The 23,373-nt window shown below is 37.7% G+C and overlaps 1 protein-coding gene and 1 pseudogene across 1 annotated transcript; both read left to right on the top strand.

The window, feature by feature from the left end:
• The first annotated feature begins 2,365 nt into the window (after positions 1-2,365).
• On the top strand, positions 2,366-6,677 carry LOC139781896 (uncharacterized). Its single transcript, XM_071720783.1, has 4 exons — positions 2,366-2,753; positions 3,265-3,645; positions 4,088-4,240; positions 4,310-6,677. The coding sequence occupies exons 1-4, from the start codon at positions 2,474-2,476 to the stop codon at positions 4,651-4,653; spliced, it is 1,158 nt and encodes a 385-aa protein (XP_071576884.1). The 5' UTR covers positions 2,366-2,473; the 3' UTR covers positions 4,654-6,677.
• Positions 6,678-19,842: 13,165 nt separating this feature from the next.
• Positions 19,843-20,758, top strand: LOC139781888 (UBX domain-containing protein 7-like; annotated as a pseudogene).
• The last annotated feature ends 2,615 nt before the right edge of the window (positions 20,759-23,373 follow it).

Below are 23,373 nucleotides of genomic sequence, written 5' to 3' on the forward strand. Positions count from 1 at the left end.
AAACAAGGATAAGTGATCCATCCGCATGATACGAGTAACGGAACGCGCCAGGACTCTCCGTAAAACGCCAGCGATCGTGGATATTGAATAGAAAATGTTTGCTTTAGTGCTTTTCGAAGACGGCGTGTATTATATCTGTAAAGAAAAAGATATAATAAAAAAGAAAAATGTATGTAGTATTTGATACAAGAGTAGTGGATGATACAGCGGAAAAATCATAGCTCTTGATGGTAATATAATTCATATTGTATATTGTGAAACAAAGATCAAATTGTAGGATTATTCACGCATTTATTATATAGTCATTATAGTATTAAATCTGTAGTAATGTATATGACGTGCTTGTATAGTCGAATATAACGTAGTCTCCGAAATTACTCTTCCAATTCAGTATGCGATATAGATTGCCGTAATAATATTTGGTGGTTGTAATTGCAATTTGTTACTATTACGAGTTGAAAATAACGTGCAGGGAATATCTTTACTTAAGGATAAAGAAGAGGATGTATTGCGCTCGTACAGTCACATTTCAAGTTAAAATTAATGCGAATCGTAGTGCATCTCACAATCGGTAAGAAATAAATAACTTTGATCGAGTTTAAAGATATTGGCAAAGATCTTCGTTTACATGTCTATCGTATTGAAACACACATTCCACTGACTGTTAACGCATAAGTTCTTCGGTAATAGAAACTACTGTTAATTAAACGGATATTTTTACAGAGAGCTGTTTTTTTTTAAATTATATTCGCATATGGTCCTGGAAAGCACTTTTCCGTTTCTGTTTTCGGTCCCCAGAATTACCCATACAATAAAATACATATGATAATAAATATTTTATTCTAAAATAAAATTGAAATAAAATTTAGTGTGGCGGCTGCGAGCGCCCCGAGTCCGACGACGCAACCGCCACAATACACACGCGCCTACCGAACGGCAATCCGTTCTACACGCCCCGCCAGGCAAGAGCACTGGCGGCAGGGCGAGCGCCCGCGCGCAACAAGCACGCGCTCCAGGAGTGACACCCGGGATAATAACAAACCGACACCGCTAGGCGGCTGATCTTTCTCGTAAGAGAAATTCGGCAAGCAAGGTATATAAAGGGCCAGCAGCGACGGTACCTTCGACAATCTTCACACCGCTATACTCCGGTATTAGCTACCAGAAGTGAGTCTTTTGGATAACGCTGCGTAAGTGGAATCGTACCAAGCCGCCTACTTCCCGCTCGTCGCTGCCAACGCCTCAGCCTGTGTAGCCGCAGGAATCTCATCCTGCCGCGTGGAAATTGATACGGCTCGATTCACCGCCGTGGCCGCCCACACGACCGCCGAGAGCCCACCTGACTACGTGGGACATCCGTCTCCGTCGCCGCACGTCTCCACGGTACACGGTACCACCGCTCTTGTCCCCGTTACCACCATCGCCGGGGGACCTCCGCCATCAAGGGACACAGACCGTACCGCCATCACGGGTCCACAGGGGGCTGCAGGTCCGGGCTACGACCAGTGGAGCTGAGACGCAGACCGACAGCGAGTGGGAGCCGCCGACCGAGACCAGAGGGACACAGGCGTCCCCGCCGAGCCAGTGGTCACAGGCCACGCAGACCGAAGTTCCGGACTCCGACGACCCGGAATCCTACACACCTCCCGGCACTCCACCGGCGTGGAGAAAACCCGGTCTGTGGAGTACTCGCCAGCCACTCCACCGCACGAAAACGAAGCCGTGCCTGGTCTGGGGTGAACGCCTACCACTCTCCTGAGACGTGGACAACCGGCCCTTTTCAGGGCCACCCTCAAACGCAATCGGCCCTTTTCAGGGCCCCACAACATTCAAACGGACACCTATTGTTCGCATTAACATTGGCCAACCGCCATATTTAGTTTTTATTGAAATTGAGTACCGTTAGACGTATGTGTATTTATTTACTTCAATTTTTGTTCAAGTTTATTTGCGAATTTACAGACGAGAAAGAAAAGCTTATTGCTTTAAAGAATGAACTGGAAACGAAAAGAGAACTCGACGAAGAAATCTCTTCTGCCGAGTACGCTTCATCGGCCAAATCTTCCAAAAGACCTCGTACTTCAATAAACACAGGTATTTGTAATATCTAAATAATGTTAGTGTAGGTCGTAGTGTGTTTACATTCATCCACGAAGCTATATATTTACAGGACAAAAAAAAACAGATCTCTCTACGAAGGTACAGAGGAAAAAACTACGTTTTAATCGCGCAAACGATGGACATGCACGTACGTATATTTTACGAAAATGATTTCCTACTCGAATAAAAACTATTTATTAAATTTTGTATTTTTATAGAGAAACTATAGTTTATTAAAATCGAGTTTCTTACAGCAACTGTTGAAATCGATTTGCCAAAGGTTTTGACAAAGACGCCAACTCTTCTCGAAAATGATTCAACTCGTTCCTTCGTCACTGAGAGTGTTTGTTCGTTGGGGATTTTGCCATTGAATATGGCTAAAATTGAGCTTAAAAAAGCTAAAGCGATCGCATTGTCTCCAGCAGTGGATAATAAACAAATTGGACAAGACGTTGATCTTACGTGCTCAAACAAGTCAAGTCTTGCAATCCAAAGTGTGTGTTTGTCGGAGATATTGTCATCGAATACAACTGATTCAGAGCTCAAAGAAGCTGAAGCGATCGAATTGCTTTCAGAAGAGAATAACAAATTAACTGGTACGACTGTCGATTATACATGTTCCAACGAGCCACAGCTAGCAGCCCAGAGTAAAAGTGAGCACACTTTCTGAAAATTTACTCTCTTTTGGTATTCGATGTCCTTTTTGAGAGAACACTGTAATAGACACTGTCGTGGGAATAATGCAGAGTAATAACGTTGGAAGTGGTGCAGCCGCACAGACTTGCATCCGATATTTTTTTTCTCTCGTGTTATATTGCAAGTTATATGATAAAATCTTATCATGGCTGAATAAAATGTTCCTTAGATACTTTTCATTGATACGTTTTGGATACCCTCTGAAGTTTATGAATTTTTTAATAAAATTACTTCATTGACAATCTCGCTTCTGTTCCTCTATAGATCTATGTTAAGCAGTATGACGATTTAAAATACTTCAATAACTGTACGGTAAAAAGCGTCTTTTTTTTGTATTTCAGTTAACGGTGAAAAATTTCTTCTTTCAATATTATTTTTAAAAAAATGACAATGGATACTGCAGGATCACCTTTATAAATTTTGCGTTTGATCATAGCAACTAATTTATTGAAATCGAATAAATTTCAGGAAATGATGATGTCTTTTCTCCGGAGCTTCTCTCGCAGACACCTACTTCTCTCGAAAACGTTGGAACCCTCTGCCTTGTCGAGGAAATTGTTCATTTATCGAAAACATTTCCGGCAAATAATGCGAGTGAAGAGTCCAGTCAGACTGAAGAGTGCGAAATGTTTCCGGCAACTGATAATCAACACACTAACCTATTTGTTGATCAGATGTCCTCGAACACCACATTAAAAACTATGCCAACGAAACTTTCTGCAAGTGTTTCGCAAAACCCTGATGCATTTGAAAACTCGGCTATTCTAAGCAACCCTGATGCATTTGAAAACTCGGCTATTCTAAGCCTCACTCCGATTTCTCTAACAAATTTAACAGTTCCTGAGGAAGGTTCGTACATTAAGTAATATAGGTTTAAATAAATAAGGCATTCTTCATCAATTGATATTATCCGGAGTGTCATTCCAGTTTTGTACGATTATCAAAAGTATATATAACCAAAAGTATATGTAACATTTTTAAAATAAAATACAAAAAGTCGCTTTTGCGCTTGCTCTAAGATAAAATAGATAATATAATTAAAGTTAAATTTGTGAATGATTTTTGCGACTAAAACTTTTTACCTTTTGTTTTTGTGCACACTTCTTATTGCTTGGCGAAACTAAATATGTGGAAAGGTGATTTTTCGTTGTCGAATTTAGGTAAAGTGTACGTAAAATAAATCTGAAAGATGTTATAATTAAATGAATATAAAGTGGCCCAGTTGATGACAATTGCAGCGTGTGAAGAATTTATGAATATGTATTTAACTTTTGGTTTGTTTCTTTTGCAGATAACAGTGCCGATTTTAATAATAGCGCATGGGATTGGGATGATATTGCGTTGAATGTTTACAAATCTGTGCTTCCATTACAAAAACAAAATAATGACGTAGACGAAAGAAGAGACACGGAGCTTCCGATTCCAAATTGTTGTACAAGCGAAGGTTAGATGTCCGATCTGTAATATTTTTTATTTCACAACGCTTTTGAACAACTTCTTCTTTCTATTATAGATGCTAACCGATTGATTAGCGAGGTCTCTAACGAGCCCGATCTTTCTGATAAGGAGAACGACAGTCGCAGCTCTGTCGTCTCTAATAACTCCAGCGATTTTTCGTACGTGCCTGATTTTGAGAGTTCGAATGATAGCATAGGACAAAAGGAACAGCATGATAACAATAAGAATAATGTTTCTACGACATCTCAAAACATATCGACGGATTTGGATGCTTCTCTTACAGTCAATAAAGTTGGACACAGCGCACCAGACGACGTGGAAATGTTCGTAAAAAGCGCTGAATCTGGAATTAAAAAGAACAAGACAGTGTTTTCTGCAAGACAGAACAAGGGAAGTTAAGCCGACATGTTATCCGTAAGCACAAAGATGAAGAGGAGGTAGTTCAATTTCTGAACTTTGAGAAAGGATCTAACGAACGGAAGAAAATAATGGAAAAAATTCGAAAACGTGGACAATTCTATTTTAATACGAATAGAGCTATTAATACTGGAGAACGAAAAGTTACGCGAAGGCCGAATGCCAAGTATAAAAAATTTGCTACAGATTTCGCGACGTGTCCATCATTCCTTGCTGATTATGCAAAAACTTCTCTTCGCACCATTATCGAAAATGCGCGAAAAAAAATTCTGCAAAACGAAGATCGATTCTGGTATCATCAAAGAGATTAACCGGCCGGATTCATCCTAAAGCATGCGATATACTTCGGAAACGGATTTTTCCTACGATGCAAGACGACAATGTAGCAAAATCGATACGCTATGACGAACTCATTATTCTTTTTGGCAATAAGCTATGTCAAAAGTACAAGGATCCCCACTTCTATGACATGATTCGTCAAAAACTTCGACAGCTCGGACGTTTTCTTCTAGAAGTGAGGAATCACGCCACAGAAATTTCTGACTTTTTTAGCATTTTTTATCCGAGGCATTACGATGCCACAATCACTGCAGTTCAATCCCTTGCTGGTCTAAACGATTCGGGAACTGGCTTCAAAATACCTTCTCTAGCCACGTCCTTGGGTACATTAATTAAACAGATCTGCAGGTTGTGCATTTCGGAAAGGATTAAAAAACATGATAAAGAAAAACAAACATACGCTGAAGATTTTTTAAAGCTCCTGACCGAAGACTATAATTCAAGTGTTGCTCGAACAGCTTTAGAAACTCAAACCCGTAAAAAAAGACAATCGACTGTAATTCTTCCGTCGACAAATGATATTCAGAAACTACAAGTGTATCTCCGTGACAAATTAAGGAAGAATTGTGAAGCTTTGAAAGAACATTTTTCAAAGAAGGCTTGGAATGATTTAGCTGCCAGTAGTCTCATTTCTATTCAGCTGTTCAACAGACGTCGAGCGAGCGAAATCGAACGGTATAACTTTCCCTAGATTGTGAATCGCACGTATTTTTGAGCTGCTTTCTTTTCTTCGATTGAATATGCCGACAGTATACATAAGGAGCATTATAGGCAGCCTATAATAACGAGAGAAATACTGCAGATATCAAAATTGTTAATAGTTGTACAAGGAAAGCAGAACGATTCTGGAGACGATTTGGACGACGTTTGTGAGACTGGTGTGAATGAGCCTGACAGTGCCACTTTAGATACACCAGATAAAAGCAATTAATTTATCACGGATACACTTGTAGTGTCCAAATATCATTTCGTATAAGCTTCGCCAATCGTGTTTTCATCGATTTTTTGATGATTTTGAAAATCTTTAATTAATATCCGTTCGATTTCGCCTGGTCGACGTCTGTTGAACAGCTGAATAGAAATGACAGCACTGGTAGCTAAATCATTTCAAGCCTTTTTCGAAAAATGTTCTTTCAAAGCTTCATAATTTTTTCTTAATTTGTTGCGGAGATACAATTGTAGTTTCTGAATATCATTTATCGACGGAAGAACTACAATCAATTGCTTTTTTTACGGGTTTGAGTTTCTAAAGCGATGCTAATTCTGTAGTTTTTAACCAGAATAACGCAACAATTAAAACATGTAACAAAATTTTAAAAAACGGAAAGATGTAGAGAAAATATATTGTGACAAATCTGTATGTTGAATTTACATTATAAATGTAAAAATATAAAAAAAATTAGTCTAAATTATTCTATCTTACCCTGCGTTGTGAAAATTAGAAGTCCAGTAATATTTGAAAAAGTTGAATCTCGTGTAAATCTGGTCCTTTTTCTCTACCCTATTTTTGTAAACACTAATATCGCGATGTAGGGGAGACTGGGGCTCGTTTTGGCACCGTTTTCACAATAAATAAAAACGAAAAGAGGTAGAGAAAATATGTTACCGATGACAAACCTGTTTATAATTATAAATGTAAAAATATAAAAAATAAATGTAAAAATATATAAAAATGGGTCTAAATTATTCTTTCTTACTATGTGTTTTTAAAATTAAAAGTCCTGTATGTAGGAGATTTAGGGCCGTAAAGCCGGTATTGATGGAAGATCGGAGAAATTAGCGTAGTAGTGGAGCGGTCGTGGGGTAGCAGCATATGTACTAGACGTGTGAACGAAGGATCTTGAGTTCGAGTCCCGGCCGGCTCCGTTAATTTTTCCCGTCATTTACACGTAATAGAAAAAAGTTGAATCTCGTGTGAATGGTTCTTTTTTTCTACTCAATTTTTGTAAACAATGATATCGATGTCACAGAATCGTTAATGACCTTGGGAACAGTTAACAATAGAATTTGCTGTAATGCTGTCCTACATTGGGATGCTAACAGGGTGCTATTTTCTTTTTTCTTCTTATAGATTGCGTATGACCTCAACGTCTTTATAACAGAAAAATTGTTCTATGTATAGTTTATTAGTAGATGTTAATTTTTCGTTTCGCATTGTAACAGTACTTAGGGATGTAGATTTACTGAGTTATAAAAGTGATTCCTGGGATCATAATTTTTAATAGGAATGCCAACGTTTGCGCGTATCGCTAAATGTAAATCTGCAAATAATATGTGTCGATTTTTAAAGAAATATAACACTATGGCTAGTTATCAATGATATTTTAATTTTCGATTATTCATAGTAACGGTACTTATCGGTACTATGTGTTGTAAGGGTATTTATTGAGACCGCAGATGGGAACAATTTTTTTCAAAATTAGTCAGTGTCCGAATTTTGGCAAATACATATTCCCACATAATAGCGTATGTCCCATCAGAATTTGTATCGCGAATGGGAATGCTTATGGTTTATCTGTAAACTTTCCTTTTTTATTCTTCATTGTAACGGTAGTTTTCGGTATCAAGTACTGTGTTGTAAGGGTGATTCCGGGATCCTAACTAGAAATAATGTTAGCACGATTACTCGGTGTCAGCCGGCTTGTAAATGTGTCTGCGCTGGTAAATTGGAATCGACAGTAATCGATAAAAATTGAAAATTTCTTCAGTTTACGTACTAATTAAAAGACAATATTGTTTCTTGTAAAGGTATATACGAGGACCGCTTTCAGACGACAAGCGGTACTTCTTGGGACCATTCGGTTAAAATATTATTCTATGTTCAAAGCAATTGTTAATAAAGCCTCAACGTTGTAAATAGTGATTACTTAATTTATACTCGTCATTCTTTGATATTTAAAGTTAACCTGAGGCTCTGTACTAATAAATAAGAAAGAAAATAAGACTGCCGTTGAGAGTCGACGTGGTTGTTGTTGTGCAATTAATATATTGTTCAACAATAATTACATAAAATTACGTACTTACTGACGTTTTGACTCGAATTTGACTCTTTAATGTAAAAGTTGGTGTCATTTATTACAGTAGATTTCTCTCCCCCAATATATCAAGTTAAGTAGAGTCAAAATTATTAAAGAGTCATCAAATAATTTTATATATTATTATATTCAATTAGAATTTGCTTCAATGCTGTCCTACATTGAGATGTTAACAAAGTGCTATTTTATTTTTTCTTTTTACAGATTGCGTATGATCTCAACGTCTTTATAACAGAAATCGTTCTCCTCATAGTTTATCGGTAGATATTAATTTTTCGTTTCGCATTGTAGCAATACTTAGGGATGTAGACTTACTGAGTTATAAAATTAAATCCTGAGGTCATAATTTTTAATAGGAATGCCAACGTTTGCGCGTGTCGCTAAATGTAATTTCGCAAATAATAGCGTTACGATATGCGTCAATTTTTTAAAAAATATAACACTATAATAAGGCCAGTTATCAATGATATTTTAATTTTCGATTATTTATTGTAACGGTACTTATGGGTACTATGTGTTGTAAGGGTATTTACTGAGACCGCAGATGGGAACAATTTTTTCAAAATTAGTCAGTGCCCGAATTTTGGCAAATACATATTCCCACATAATAACGTATGTCCCATCAAAATTTGTATCGCGAATGGGAATACTTATGGTTTATCTGTAAACTTTCCTTTTTTATTCTGCATTATAACGGTAGTTTTCGGTATCAGGTATTGTGTTGCAAGGGTGATTCAGATCCTAACTAGAAATAATATTAACACGATTACTCGGTGTTAGCCAGCTCGTAAATGTGTCTGCGCTGGTAAAGTGGAACAGTAATCGACAAGAATTGAAAACTTCTTCAGTTTATGTACTGATTAAAATACAATACTGTTTCTTGTAAAGGTATATACGAGGACTGTTTTGGACGACAAGCGTCTTGGGACCATTCGGTTAAAATATTATTCTGTGTTTAAAGCAATTGTTACTGAAGTTTCAACATTGTAAATAGTGATTACGTGATTTATACTTGCTATTCTTTGATATTTGAAGATAAATTGAGGCTCTGTACTAATAAATAAGAAAGAAAACAAGACAGCTATTGAGAGCCGACGCGGTTGTTGTTGCGTAAATTATATATTATTCAACAATAATTACATAGAATTACGTATTGCGCCCTTTTTAATGTAAAAGTTACTACCATTTATCACAGTAGATCCTCTTTTTCAATATGGAAGGAGGGAGGGAGAGAGGGAGGGTTTTAGGGAGGTAGAGAAGGGATCCAAGGCAATGTCGAGATGAGCCTTATGTTGATAGAACATTCAGTCACCTTCCGTTCTGACAGAAAACTTTCTGTTTTAATTAATTGATGACTCCAACAATTTTGACATCACCTAACTTGACCCGGGAAAAAAGATTATATATAATTATATATAAATATATATATGATTATAAATTTCATGTAGCGTTATATATAAAAAGCAAAATTTCCGTACTTATATGATATTATATATATAATTATATATGACTATATATAATTATACAGGCGATTAAAATATATTTAAATATATATAATGTTTCATATACAATTTGACATGATTATATATGAGTTCTTATAATTTATATATATATTCTGTAAAGAAAGCATTTATCCACATGGATTATATATAATTATATACACCATATATAAACACAACACCTGTGCATTATATATATTACACTTTTAAATTCAAATTATCCAATAGATGACATCCAATAGGATTCGTTTTTCGTATTTAAAATTTGACGAACAGTGGTATAAGGACGGTATCAAGAGACACGGCAATGTCTCACGCCAAGCAGCGCCAAGTTATAATATATGAAATAAATTATTTCACTTTGGATTCTATAGCTTTTGAAAAAATATATACTTAATTTATCAGTGCTTTATTATCGAAGTTAAATAGTCCTTTTTCAATATATATTGACTATATATGATCATATATACAGGGTATCCGAAAAATCGCCTACTCTACTTCGGGAGGTGATTCGGGACCCAAAAACAAGCAAAAAAGTTCATACAAACATAGGTTCGGAAATGAGCCGTTTCCGAGTTATAGCCACTTTTATGTTCAAAAATCGTAAATTTTTATTTTTAATTTTTTTTAATTACAATTTTTTTAGTCTTTTCCAATTTTTCAATATTACAATTACAATTACATTATTTTTAAAGTAAACATAAACAGATATTTAAATCGAATTAAATAAGGTGTTCAAAATGACCACCTTCAGCACGAATGCAGGCCCTTATTCTTCTATCAAAGGAATTCCGAACTCTTTGAAAAACATTTGGATCCCTCCTTACTTCGTCAAATTCATGAATTATTCTCTGTCTTAATTCAGCAATATTGTTTGGTGCATTTCTGTAAACAATTTATTTTACATGACCCCATAGATAAAAATCAAGTGGATTCATGTCTGGTGATCTTGGGGGCCAGGGAACCGGACCTCCACGCCCTATCCATCTCTGACCATAATTTTGATTCAAATGATCTCTGGCAACACGGCTAAAATGCGCAGGTGCACCATCATGCATGAACCACATGTTTTGTCGTATTATTAAAGGGACGTTTTCAAGAAGGTGGCCTAAGATGACCTTCTTGAAATCTGACCTCTTTGAAACCGATATCTCCAAATTTGCGGAAGTTAGAGCAACCACGGACATTTTTAAAAAAATTCAAAATTTTTTTAAAAAAGAACCCCTTTACCGATCATCGCCAAATTCAATACCAACCTTCCTTACATGATACTCTATCGATTAAAAAAAAAACATCCCGATATCTAAAAAATTACGGAAGTTAGAGCACATACAGACAACAACATACACACACATATACAGACATACATACATACATACACACGGACATTTTGTACAAAAGTAATCGACGTTTTAGAACATTCTAAACACGTTGCCAAAGATATCTAAAAAAAATTTTTTTTCACGAAAACAAAGCTTTCTCTATGAAAAAGCAAAATTGCTAATAATAAAGGGGTTATCGATTTCTGTTTAAAAAAATCTACGTGATTGCTCTAATTTCCGCAAATTTTGAGATATCAAGCTTAATTTTTTTTTATAAATAGAGTAGGGGAGACCGGGGCTAAATCGCCAACGGGGTTGAACCGCCAAATCAAATATCTCGGAACCTGTATATTGTGCGAACTCGCTATTAACATTGTAAACGCTGCTTATGGTACCCATGTGACCAACGGAGTTTCGGCAGGTTACCTGCCGTGTTATGATTTTTACGAGGGCAAACGTGTTTTCGGAAGGTGAAAGTGAAATTTTCTGCGCGTGAAAATTTTGTAATATCTGCAATAATGTTTGCTCTCCAAATCTTGAGGTACGTGATTATAAAGAGTAATGCATGCTGAACACGAATCCAGTGTAGTTTTTTCATTATCGTTGATGTCTAATATTTCGTGGGCGATCAAACCTGAAACTTATGTTTGGGGCTTATCCGCCAGTAAGCACCCGGGGCTGGTCCGCCAGTCTCGTCACTGTGGCGCGCCGGGCGCACGACTTCAGCTCACGGCGATTTCAGGTTAGGTTTCCCTCGAGCGTGATTCTGTCTTCCCTTGCACGTGCGTCAGTTTGTGTAGGAGGGAAATGATACGCACGTATCGTCGCAAAACGGTGTTTTGGCCGACCGAAAAGATGGCGGACCGTTGCTTTCGAGATCGCTCACGCTCACGGCACGTCGGCGAGGTACGGCGGGGCACGGCACGGCTCTGAGATCCCGCGATTTCCGCGCAAGAGTTGACATGCCGCGAGCGCGGTAGATCGTCCCGACTCCCGGCCGCGGTAAATCGTCGTTGTTGGTCGTTGTGTCAGTGACAGTCGCGCGTGCGACCGCATCGTCCAGCGTTCGCCGCATCGTCTCGGCGTCATTGTCGCCGCCGTTGTAGTGGTGGTGGTGTCGGTGGTGGTCATCGTCGTCGTCGTCGTCGTCGTGGTGGTCATCGTCGTCGTCGTCGTCGGCGTCGTCGTCGTGGTGGTCGTGGCCGTTGTCGTCGTGGTGGTCGTGGCCGTCGTCGTCGTGGTGGTCATGGCCGTCGTCGTCGTCGTCGTCGTCGTCGTCGGCGCGTCGAGGAATCGGCGCGAGGACGCCGTCGAGTCGGTAAAATGGTCGCGCTCCACCGCGAGCTTTTCAAACCCCCCCTGTCGCTATTTATCGCTCCCCCGCGAGAAACGCGGCTTGGTTAGGTTGCTCGAGGGTCCGCGCTGATCCTATGGCACCGGAACGCCGTCACGCGTATTCCCCGTGGTTGCCCGCGTTGACAATGTAACGTGCCGTTGGGGAGTTTACGATTTGGTTAACCTCAGTATTCACGTGCCTAAATTGTTTTATGGAATAGGTAAAACAATTATTTTTTAATAATGTTTTGCATAAAAATTTTAAATAAATTTTTATATTTTTCTCTTAAAAAACAATTATTAAAATGTATCCTATCATTTTTTAGGATTAGATGTACGTATATGTATTAAAAATGCAGTGTGGCGGATTAGCCCCGGGGGGGTGGCGGTTCAACCCCGGCATTTTTGAAATTTCAATTTTTCCACCGTTGTCGTTTTTGCACTATACCGGTTAAACAAAGCAACATAGATAAAAATTTCCTATATGAATTTTGTAGCTAAAGGTTCACTCTTTACAGTGGTATACCACATTTAACTAAAATTATTTATTTTGTTGTTAAAAATCGGCACCGAAAAAAAACTGACGGTTTAGCCCCGGTCTCCCCCTATCATTAAAGATTAATGTTGAATTTAGCAAGGATCGGTGAAGGGATTACCGATTTCTGGATATTTTTAGAAATGTCCGTGGTTTCTCTAATTTCCGTAAATTTTGAGATATCGAGCTTAATTTTTGATGGATAGAATATCATTTAAGGAAGGTATTGAATTTGGCGAGGATCGGTGAAAAAAGGAGTTACCGATTTTTGCTTAAAAAGTTACATGTATAAGTTATACATGTAATTTTATATAGAGTATTATTAAAAGAAGGTTGGTATTGAATTTGGCGATAATCGGTAAAAAGTTTCTTTCTTTATACAAAATTTTGAATTTTTGAGAAATGTCTGTGGTAGCTTTAACTTCCGCAAATTTTGAGATATTGGGTTATTTCTAATTCTATTATATTCTTCAGTCTTTTCTACCCCTATTTCATATATAATTCTTTAAGATTTGGTTGATTAGACCCAGCTTTATACGCGATCAAAGGTTTATAATATTTGGAGAAATGTCTGTGGTTGCTTTAAGGGTCCCTTCCTCTCAGTTGGGTTCAAAAAATCGAAAATTTTTTTTTGCATAATTTGATAACTCTAGGTGTGTAGAATAGTGTGTTAAAAGCGCAAATTAGCGCTGATTAGCTGTAAGTATCCAAATATATACATTTATATCAACGAAAACATAACTTGAAACTTTAAACGCGTTTTCGCGGCGGAAGTGATAACTCACGTAATTTTCAATGAAACACTTTCATTTTTTTTTTACATATATAAAACTAGTTTGTCTATAGAGTAGACTACAATCATATCGATATATGCAATATTTAATTTTTCACAAGCAAAAAAGTATCGAAAATTTACAGTAAAAATTAATTTTTCTCTTTGGACTGCCGCCATTTTATGAATTTTTATTCAAAATAATTTTTTTTAGTCTACTCTATAGGGACACTTGTACTGAACAGGAAAATCGATTGATTCGATGTTTCAGACACATTTTACGACCTGGAGGACTTCCGCCATGGAGCAACCTATTCCGCGCGTTGCCCAGTATCCCGCTTCGCCAAATTATTTAAATGGGCTGAAAAAATTTGTATAACTACTTAAAAGTATCATAAATATAATCCAAAAATATTGAATGATTTATTTTGTTTACTTTCTCCACAAAAAATTCACAAAAATCACCTATTTTTTGGACCTACTGAGGAGAAGGGACCCTTAACTTCCGCAAATTTTGAGATATCGGGTTATTTCTAATTCTGTTATATTCTTCAGTTTTTTCTTGAATTTGGCGAGGATCGGTGAAGGGATTACCGATTTCTGCTTAAAAAGTGTATAATTTGGCGATGATCGGTGAAAGGATTACCGATTTCTGCTTAAAAAGTGTATAAGATGTACATGTAATTTTATATAGATTATCATTAAAGGAAGGTTGTTTTGAATTTTGCGAGGATCGGTGAAAGGGTTACCAATTTCTGCTTAAAAAGTTACATGTATAAGTTATACATGTAATTTTATATAGAGTATCATTAAAAGAAGGTTGGTATTGAACAAAATGGAAATAAGATATATCTGCAATTAGTAGAGATCATTTTAGTAAAAACATTAATTATTTAATTGATTTTTGTAAGTGTATAACAGATATTAGTATAACAGATATTAGTATAACAGATATTAGTATAACAGATATTAGTTGCAATAAAGCCTTATCACAATAAAAAAAGTGTGCAAGTAGAAACTTGCACATTGCTTCCTCATAGTTTTTAAGTGTGCAAGTAGAAACCTGCACATTGCTTCCTCATAGTTTTTAAGTGTGCAAGTAGAAGTTAAAGTTTGCGGAAGTTAAAGCAACCACAGACATTTCTCCAAATATTATAGACCTTTGATCGTGTATAAAGCTGGGTCTAATCAACCAAATCTTAAAGAATTATATATGAAATAGGGGTAGAAAAGACTGAAGAATATAATAGAATTAGAAATAACCCAATATCTCAAAATTTGCGGAAATTAGAGCAATCACGTAGATTTTTTTAAACAGAAATCGATAACTCCTTTATTATTAGCAATTTATATTAATTCTATTATATTCTTTAGTCTTTTCTACCCCTATTCTATATATATAAAGGAAGATGTCCTGACTCATTCACTCACTCATCAACGCCCAGCCCAAACCCCTGAACCGAATTTTTACCAAAAGTATATGAAATAGGGGTAGAATTTTCCGGGGAGTGCCACTATGTGTATGGTTTTTCGTTACCGATTTTCTGGAAACCGGTTTTTCTAATTTTTCTAATTTTTCGGGAAATAATTGACCGAATCTCAAAGAATTACAGATCAAATTTTTACCAAAAGTATGTGAAATAAGGGTAGAATTTTCCGGGGAGTGCCACTATGTGTATAGTTTTTTGTTACTGATTTTTTGGAAACCGGTTTTTTTAATTTTTCGGGAAATAATTGATCGAATTTTAAAAAATTGTTTTTAAAACAGGGGTAGAATTTCCCGGGGAGTGCTATAAACTGTATAGTTTTTCGTTACCGATCTTTTTGGGAACCGGTATCTTTTTGGAAATCGGTTACGAAATTTTTCCAATTTTTTACGGAAATAATTGAGTGAATCTCAAAGAATTGTATACGATGGAATTGAATTTCAGTCGATAAAAAAGTAATATTTTTCAATTTATAGCATTCTAGAGAGAGAGAGAGAGAGAGAGAGAGAGAGAGAGAGAGAGAGGAGAGAGAGGGAGGGAGGGAGGGAGGGAGGGAGGGAGGGAGGGAGGGAGGGAGGGAGGGAGGGAGGGAGGGAGGGAGGGAGGGAGGGAGGGAGGGAGGGAGGGAGGGAGGGAGGGAGGGAGGGAGGGAGGGAGGGAGGGAGGGAGGGAGGGAGGGAGGGAGGGAGGGAGGGAGGGAGGGAGGGAGGGAGGGAGGGAGGGAGGGAGGGAGGGAGGGAGGGAGGGAGGGAGGGAGGGAGGGAGAGGGAGGAGGGAGGAGTGGAGGGAGGGAGGGAGGGAGGGAGGGAGGTGAGGGAGAGGAGGAGGAGGGAGAGGGAGGGAGAGGGAGCGGGAGAGCGGAGAGGGTGAGAGGAGAGGAAGAGGGAGGAGAGGGAGAGGAGAGGGAAGAGCGGAGAGGGACGAGGAGAGGGAGAGGGAGAGGGATGAGGAGAGGAGAGGGAGAGGAGAGGGAGAGGAGGGGAGAGAGAGAGAGGAGGGAGAGCGAGAGAGGAAGAGGGAGGAAGAGAGAGAGGGACGAGACAGGAGAGAGAGAGAGAGATAGATAGATAGATATTTATTAGCTGCAGTAGCTACATATAGTAGTATCACATAAACATCACATAGTAATAATCACATAGTTTCATACATTGCAACTTAATACCGTTTTCTTATTTATACTATACCCCCCGCTCCCTTCCCCTAATATGTTTTACTAATGCTCCTTTAAATCCCTTCAAGGTTTGCTCATCTTTCACCTCGTTCGGCAAATCACTGTACATTTTAAATCCGTCGTGCAACAACATTTTTTGTTCCTCTCTAGTCTTACATCTAGTAATACACAGATTTTTACCCTTTCTCGTGTCTCTATTGCTTCTTGTTTGCACCATTTCTATATCTCTACTTAAGTATTTCGGACACAATTCATTCACTATCTTATACACTAGTATACAAACATTATACTCGATTCTTTCTTTAACATACATAAACTTTAACTCTTCTATCATATTCCTAATTTTCTCCTTCCTATCTCTCCTTAGAATAATTCTCATCCCCTGATTTTGCAGTTTTTGCAAACGCTGCACATTAGTTTCACTTAATCCTACCAGAATCGACGCACAATATTCAAACAGCGGCGCTACAACTGTATTATATATCCTACATCTCATGTCCCGCGACATATCCTCACTAACTCTGCGCAAAACTCCAAGCTTAGCCCCTGCTTTTCTACTAATATAATCCGCATGAGCCGAGAAATTTAGATTTTTATGTATTATTATTCCTAAGTATTTTATTTCATTTACCATTTCTAGTATTTCCCCTTTTAATTTGATTACCACATTACTTTCAACGACTGTTTTTCTAACACCTCTAATTATCATAACTTTAGTTTTATTTACATTTACAACTAATCTATTTTTATCTAACCATTCCTCTATTTTTACCATTTGTTCATTTAAATTATCATTAATTTCTTGACTCGAGAACCCCGTGGTATATATCACAGCATCATCGGCAAACAATCTTACAACACAATTATCATTAATAACCTCCGCAATATCGTTTATGTATAACAAAAATAACAATGGTCCTAAAACAGATCCTTGCGGTACTCCCAAATCCACACCAATGGGATTTGACAATAATCCATTAAATTTGACCCTTTGCGTTCGTTTTCTTAAATAGCTCTTGAACCACTTTAATACTGTTCCTTTAATCCCAAATGCTTTAAGTTTTTTTAACAAAATTTTTCTATCCACAACCTCAAACGCTCTTTTTAAATCTAAGAAGATTACTCCTATCATCTTTCTCTCTCCAATTGTTTTTTTCCAACTTGATATCACCCATTGCAACGCTGTTTCGCACGAATGCTTAGCTCTAAATCCCGATTGACTTTCATTAATTAATTCATTCTTATCTAAATATTCCACTATCTGTCTATGAGCCAATATCTCCAGTACTTTTTCATACACCGGTAATTTGTTTATCGGCCTGAATTCCTCAATCTTTATCGTTCCTCCAATTTTCGGCACAGGAACAACAACCGACTCCTTCCATTCGTCCGGAAATATTCCCTGTTCAAGTGACTTATTGAATATATGCGCTATTTTGTGGCCAGCTACTTCCATTACAAATTTCATTACTTCTACTGTAATTCCTTCTTCCGTACCTGACTTATTAGGTAACTTCCTAACAATACTTTTTAAACTTTCATCTTCTATTTTTTGAAATACCTCCATAGTACTATCTGTATATATCACATGGTCTACTTCATCCTCACTGCAACCGTGTGTTTGCATTTTGCACTCATCCCTGCTTTGCAACTACATTTTGCGGATGATATTTTCCCTGGTTTCAATATCACTATGTTTATTTCGTGAGGTGCACCTTTAACATCTGACATTTGAAGGCAATATGCAGTTAAATGCCATTTGTCATCATCTTGAGAGGTTATCCCGCATGTTAATAAATGTCCAAAGCACAACAAAATTTTCTCCTTCCATGAAATTCCTTGAGGAAGGGGTGCACTGTGCAAATGCACATATTTCTGTTATATTTAAGTACATATTTTTATCACACGCGTTTAAAAGGCACGATAAACCACCTCAGATTATATGTTTGCGTACAATTTTCAGGAATAGGCCAGCCATCTTGGCCTTGTGACGTCACGGCTACGTCACGAGTGAAAATCTCAATATTAGAAACCTCCATAAATCCTTTTGCAACGAGATCCGGTGTTCTTAGAGGCAATCGATACAAATTTTAGTCATAAGTCGGCCATCTTGGATCGCCATTACGTGAATTGCAACCTATCACACCAGATTTGAGATAAGTGACCTTAAAAATCCCTGTCGATCCATTTTCAAACAAATCTGGTGTTTTTTAAGGCTTTTACATCAAATTTTGACGAAAAGTCGGCCATCTTGGATCCGCCATTTTGTGATTTGGAACCTATCACACCAGATTTGAGAGAAGTGACGTTCAAAATCCCTGTCGATAAATTTTCAAACAAATCTGGTGTTTTTAAAGGCATTGACATCAAATTTTGACGAAAAGTCGGCCATCTTGGACCCGGCATCTTGATTTTTGCAAATGTGCATACGGCTTTTAAAAGTTTTCAGTTCGAGCTTCAAAATAAGCCCTTATACGAATTTATTTGTCGCTGAACATTTTGGCGGCAGCACTGAGCCGGTTGATTGATCAAAAATTTTGAGTTTATGGCCGCCATATTGACGTCGCCATCTTGATTTTTGCTAAGGCGCATATGGTTTTTTGTAGCTCTTTGTTCAAGCTTTAAATTGAGACCTCATACGTATTTTTTCGTCGCTTTAAATTTTGGCCGCAGCACTGATCCGGTTGACGTGGAACGTCCCATATGCACATTATTCATTGAAATACAAATATAAATACACATTGTTCTTTGAAATTCGCGTGGAAAGTGTATGCGTGGAGGCAGTAGGTTCCGCCCCCCTGCGGGGGGCTCCACTACTTTTAAACTAGACACATAGTGTGCCTTACAAAGTACATGTGAACTTTTCACGCGTGGAAAGTTACCCACACAGCACACTGTATCCTGAGGATATCCCAAATTGGTCCAGATTTCCAAATACGATCCCACAGATATCACAGCAGGTGATCCCGGGATATTCCAATAGGATATCGTGAGATATCCTATTATGATCTCACGATATCTAAATATTCTGCCATATCCGTTGGCTTTGCATAAGATATCTTACGAGATCTTCTGAAGGATATATATCCTTTAGGATATATGTATACATTATTTTTTGTAAATTTTCAGGATGTACTTGTAATATCTCACAGTAGTATATTATTTTTCGTAAATTCTCGTATATACTACTCAGAATATATAAATTAATACGGATCAGAAGATAAAGTCCGCTCGCGGCGTGTTGCTTTCACCGACGACGCCGAATCGGCTAAGTCCGAAGGCGGCGTGTTGATGCGCGCGCATAGGCGAGCCGAAGTCGCCCCGATGAGAGTCGATCGGGCACGAAGCGCACAAAGCTACGAACACGAAGTCGGACGTCGGCGGTCGGACATCTTGTCAATGTGCACGTTAACAACGAGTAATCGCGACACGAGTTATTTTCCTTCAGTGTTCAAAGTCAACGATCGGCATTCATCTTGCGCGGTATCGCCGCCCAATCATCCAAGTGATCGAGGTGACGGGTAAGTGTTACATCGTCCGTGCGTCAGCGCGAGAATTATCGTTCAGGTTAAATAGCGCGACTCAGACAGCATCGCGAATACGAGTGCCACAGTGCTTTTCTTCGAGTCCGTGTGTGAATCGCGACAATGCCGAGGGTGTAAATGTTAGGCACATTATGCTGTTCCGACGTACCCGAGCGTTTTTCATGTTTGTGTCCTCTGGTTTAGGCGAGAGTGAGGCGACGGCCCAGCAGTACCTGACGTTGGCCGATGGAAACGTGGAGATGGCAATTAGCCTGATGTTCGAGGGTGGCAGACCGCCGGAGACCGAGAACGCGGATCCCGATCCGCCCGTGAGGGCTCCTATATTACCCACGCGTGAGACGCCAGTGCCTCCGGAGCCGATATTGTTCATTGCCACAATTGTCGAACAACGTGTATGACAGATTCCGTGATTTTGCGGCAGAAACCCGTACGCATTTTGTCCTAGAACTTATATCAATTAGAATATGTATACGTACTGGACAATTAAGAATAGGTGTATTAAGTGGGATGGTTGCATGGATGGTATGAGGATGTTAAGTTTTTAAACCAAGTTTCTTCAAATCTACTTCTTGGCATGTAAGTTGAAGTTAATGAGTTATTATTATTATTATTACATGCTGGTAATTAATGTAGGACGACAAGAGGAAGAGATGACTCGCAGAGTAACTGGCACAAAGCACATATCTCAAAAGAAAACGAAGCGACTGGAAGATCTATTTAGACCACCATGCGATATTTTCTTCTTAGGCTCCTTCATGGAAGCACGGGACCACGCAAAAACTTTAAATCGTTGGCTGCTCGTCAATGTTAGGATCCACAGGAATTTTGTTGTCAGATTCTCAATAGAGACGTGTGGTCCAACGAGCATATCCAAGAAATTGTGAAGGATCACTTTATCTTGTGGCAAGTATGTCATGTCACCTGAATATCATGTCACTTTCTATAGTTGACGTTCTGATTCATCGAGTTACATTTGTTGCTTTTAATTTTAGGTCTTGTCACTTCGGACGGGAAACGTTATATAGATTTTTACAAAGTGATGGCATAACCTTATTTGGTGATTGTAGATCCTAGAACGGGAGAATGTATGAAAACTTACAAAAATATTACTGTGGACAGTCTGATATCTGATTTAAATGATGCATTAAGCACACATGCATCTCCCGAAAGTTCACAAGTTACATCTGACTCTTCCAAGGATTGGAATAGTTTTCCTACGAAAACGCCGCCAAAACGAAATAATATAGCTGATCAAATAAAATTAGAGAAAGTTTTAGTATTTAAATTTTACATTTTGAAATATGGTTTAGCGTAATGCAAAAAGAAACCAAAAATCTTTAATTTTAGTGTTATATGTAGATAATCGCGTTAGCAAAATATTAAGTATTATTTCGGATAGGTATTATTCTCGTAAGGAAAGTTTCATATTAGGAAATAAGAACCTTTAGTTAAGTGTATGTCACACGCAATCAATTTTACAGTGACCGTTGAACGCCTATTTTTCTTTTGTCTTACGTTTTTTAGCTAATGCACAACGAGCTGATATACTTACATTTAGAATTACTCACATTTAGATTATCGGAGCATTTAAAACGTTGTGTCTGGAGGAGCAGCTTATTTGTTTACTTTTCTAAACGCGAGATGCATTCTAACAAAATTTATAAAGTCTATTTTAATTATCTTCTATCCGAAATATCGAGATTACTGTCTGACATAACTTACAAGATAATTGCATGTTCGCACTGTAAAAATTGTTTGTCTTAATGTATTATTCAATTGAAAATGTATTCACGAGATGTTTGAACGATTGCAGTGTTCTCGAATTTTAAATCACGCTTAATTTGTAAGTACATTTTTCTGTGCAAACGATAACTTACGAGTGAGGACTCAGATTTTTAAATCTTTCCAACAAGTCGTGTGACTATAATACATTTTCCTATCCTTTTGTTCTAAATAAGCGTCATTAGATACACGACATGTAAAAAATGCATACTTTCCTATTTCTTTTTTGTTTACTTATGTGCAATCCTTTTTAAGAAAACGATTATTTTCGCTAGTTTTAAATATGTACTTCATATGTACTCAAATCACTATGTGATTTAAAGTTCGAGAACACTGCAATATTCTATAAGGAAATCGTATGTGACATAAAACAGGCAGTAATCTATTATTCTATAGCAATTCTCTCTATCACGTATGACACTCGAAGTAACAAGCATTAAACTGGGCGTTATCCAATGCTATGTATGTGTTACCGCAATGTCCTTTTATTTTTATTTTTTTTATTTTTTATTATCGTGCTCGGCGTCAGCGCAACGTTTATCGCATAATAGTGCGGGAAAACTGACTGTTTTCGTGGAAACGAATGACCGACCGTGCGTTCTATATCATTATTTCCCTTTTACGAACGGGAGAAAGAGAGAGGTGTGCTCACTTTGTAACCCTTTTCGCCGCGTTTATTTTTACCGTCGCTGCTTCCGGTAACATCAAGCGCACAAAAAAGGCGAATATTATGTATGTGCGAGCGTACACGTGGGCGAGCTCATCATTCTACAAATATGTTTCAACCCGCAATTAAGCGCCGACAATAAGAAACCACTAGGCTTCCCCCCGATGCCGCTATTGTTATAACCGGTATATTAATACATTTTTAATTGTAGCGCGATAGAAAACATACGGTCTCGGGCGGAGGAGAGAAAAACCAAGTGTTCCTTCATAAAAATTTTAATAGCGCCTTTTCTAACGTTCTTTTTTTCTTTCTTGAACAAGACCACCCTTGTTGCATAATTAAATATTTTCCCCACGTAAAAGTATACTTTGTTTCGACATATCTGTGTAATGTAAAAAAAAGGACTTAGTCACTTGTGAAAAAGCCGAGACCGTATGTTTCCTGTGGTAATCAGCAACATTACATTTATTGCTGTTATTTTTTTACAAAAAGTGTTAAAATTTAAAAGTACTTTATATATGTACCTCTATTATTGTACGGTGTACAAAATGTTTTTCACAACACCTCCACGGAAAAATGTTCGACTTCCATCCCTGTAGAGAGAGGCGAAAGTGGCCAATTTCACGCCAGGGCTTACTTTCCGCCCGCTATACCGGGTGAAAAGTATAAATTTTCTTCCCTAGGGAGGAAAGTAAGCCCTGGCGTGAAATTGGCCACTCTCGCTCCTTTCTACAGGCTTGGAAGTCGAACATTTCCGTAAAGGTGTTGTGAAAAATATCGTGTGCACCTCGGGTCGAAAGCTTTTTCAGACTCGTGTAATATGTATTTTTATTTTTACTGATGTATTTTTTTTTTAAATTAGAGGTACTTTGTTTAAAAACTATATTCTTTTAATAAATAAAGATTTAATATGCAATGTACAATATACTTATTTTTTCATGTACATCGTGGACAGAAATATTGTTTCTCTTTTGTGATAAATTTCGGAATGTGTTTATTTAATTTTACAATTTATTTTCCAATGAAAGAATTCTTTTATTAAACAAGACGAATGCACATTCCAAAATTTATCACAAAAGAGAAACAATATTTCTGTCCACGATTGTACGATTATCCCCTTTCTGGTTAATCAGTAATTTCATTGTATATAAAATTTCCATACGATATCCATACGATATCGCGAGTGTATTGTTGCACCCGTGATGGAACACCC

Source organism: Temnothorax nylanderi, unplaced genomic scaffold, assembly GCF_030848795.1.
Source record: "Temnothorax nylanderi isolate EJ_2023f unplaced genomic scaffold, tnyl_v1.0 TNYL_tig0372_pilon, whole genome shotgun sequence".
NCBI classification, from domain to species: Eukaryota; Metazoa; Arthropoda; class Insecta; order Hymenoptera; family Formicidae; genus Temnothorax; species Temnothorax nylanderi.

Coding starts and splice junctions, on each gene's coding strand:
- LOC139781896 (XM_071720783.1), top strand. CDS start 2,474: ATGGCTAAAATTGAGCTTAAAAAAGCTAAAGCGATCGCATTGTCTCCA. Junction 2,754..3,264: donor GCTAGCAGCCCAGAGTAAAA/GTGAGCACACTT, acceptor AATAAATTTCAG/GAAATGATGATGTCTTTTCT. Junction 3,646..4,087: donor TTTAACAGTTCCTGAGGAAG/GTTCGTACATTA, acceptor TTTCTTTTGCAG/ATAACAGTGCCGATTTTAAT.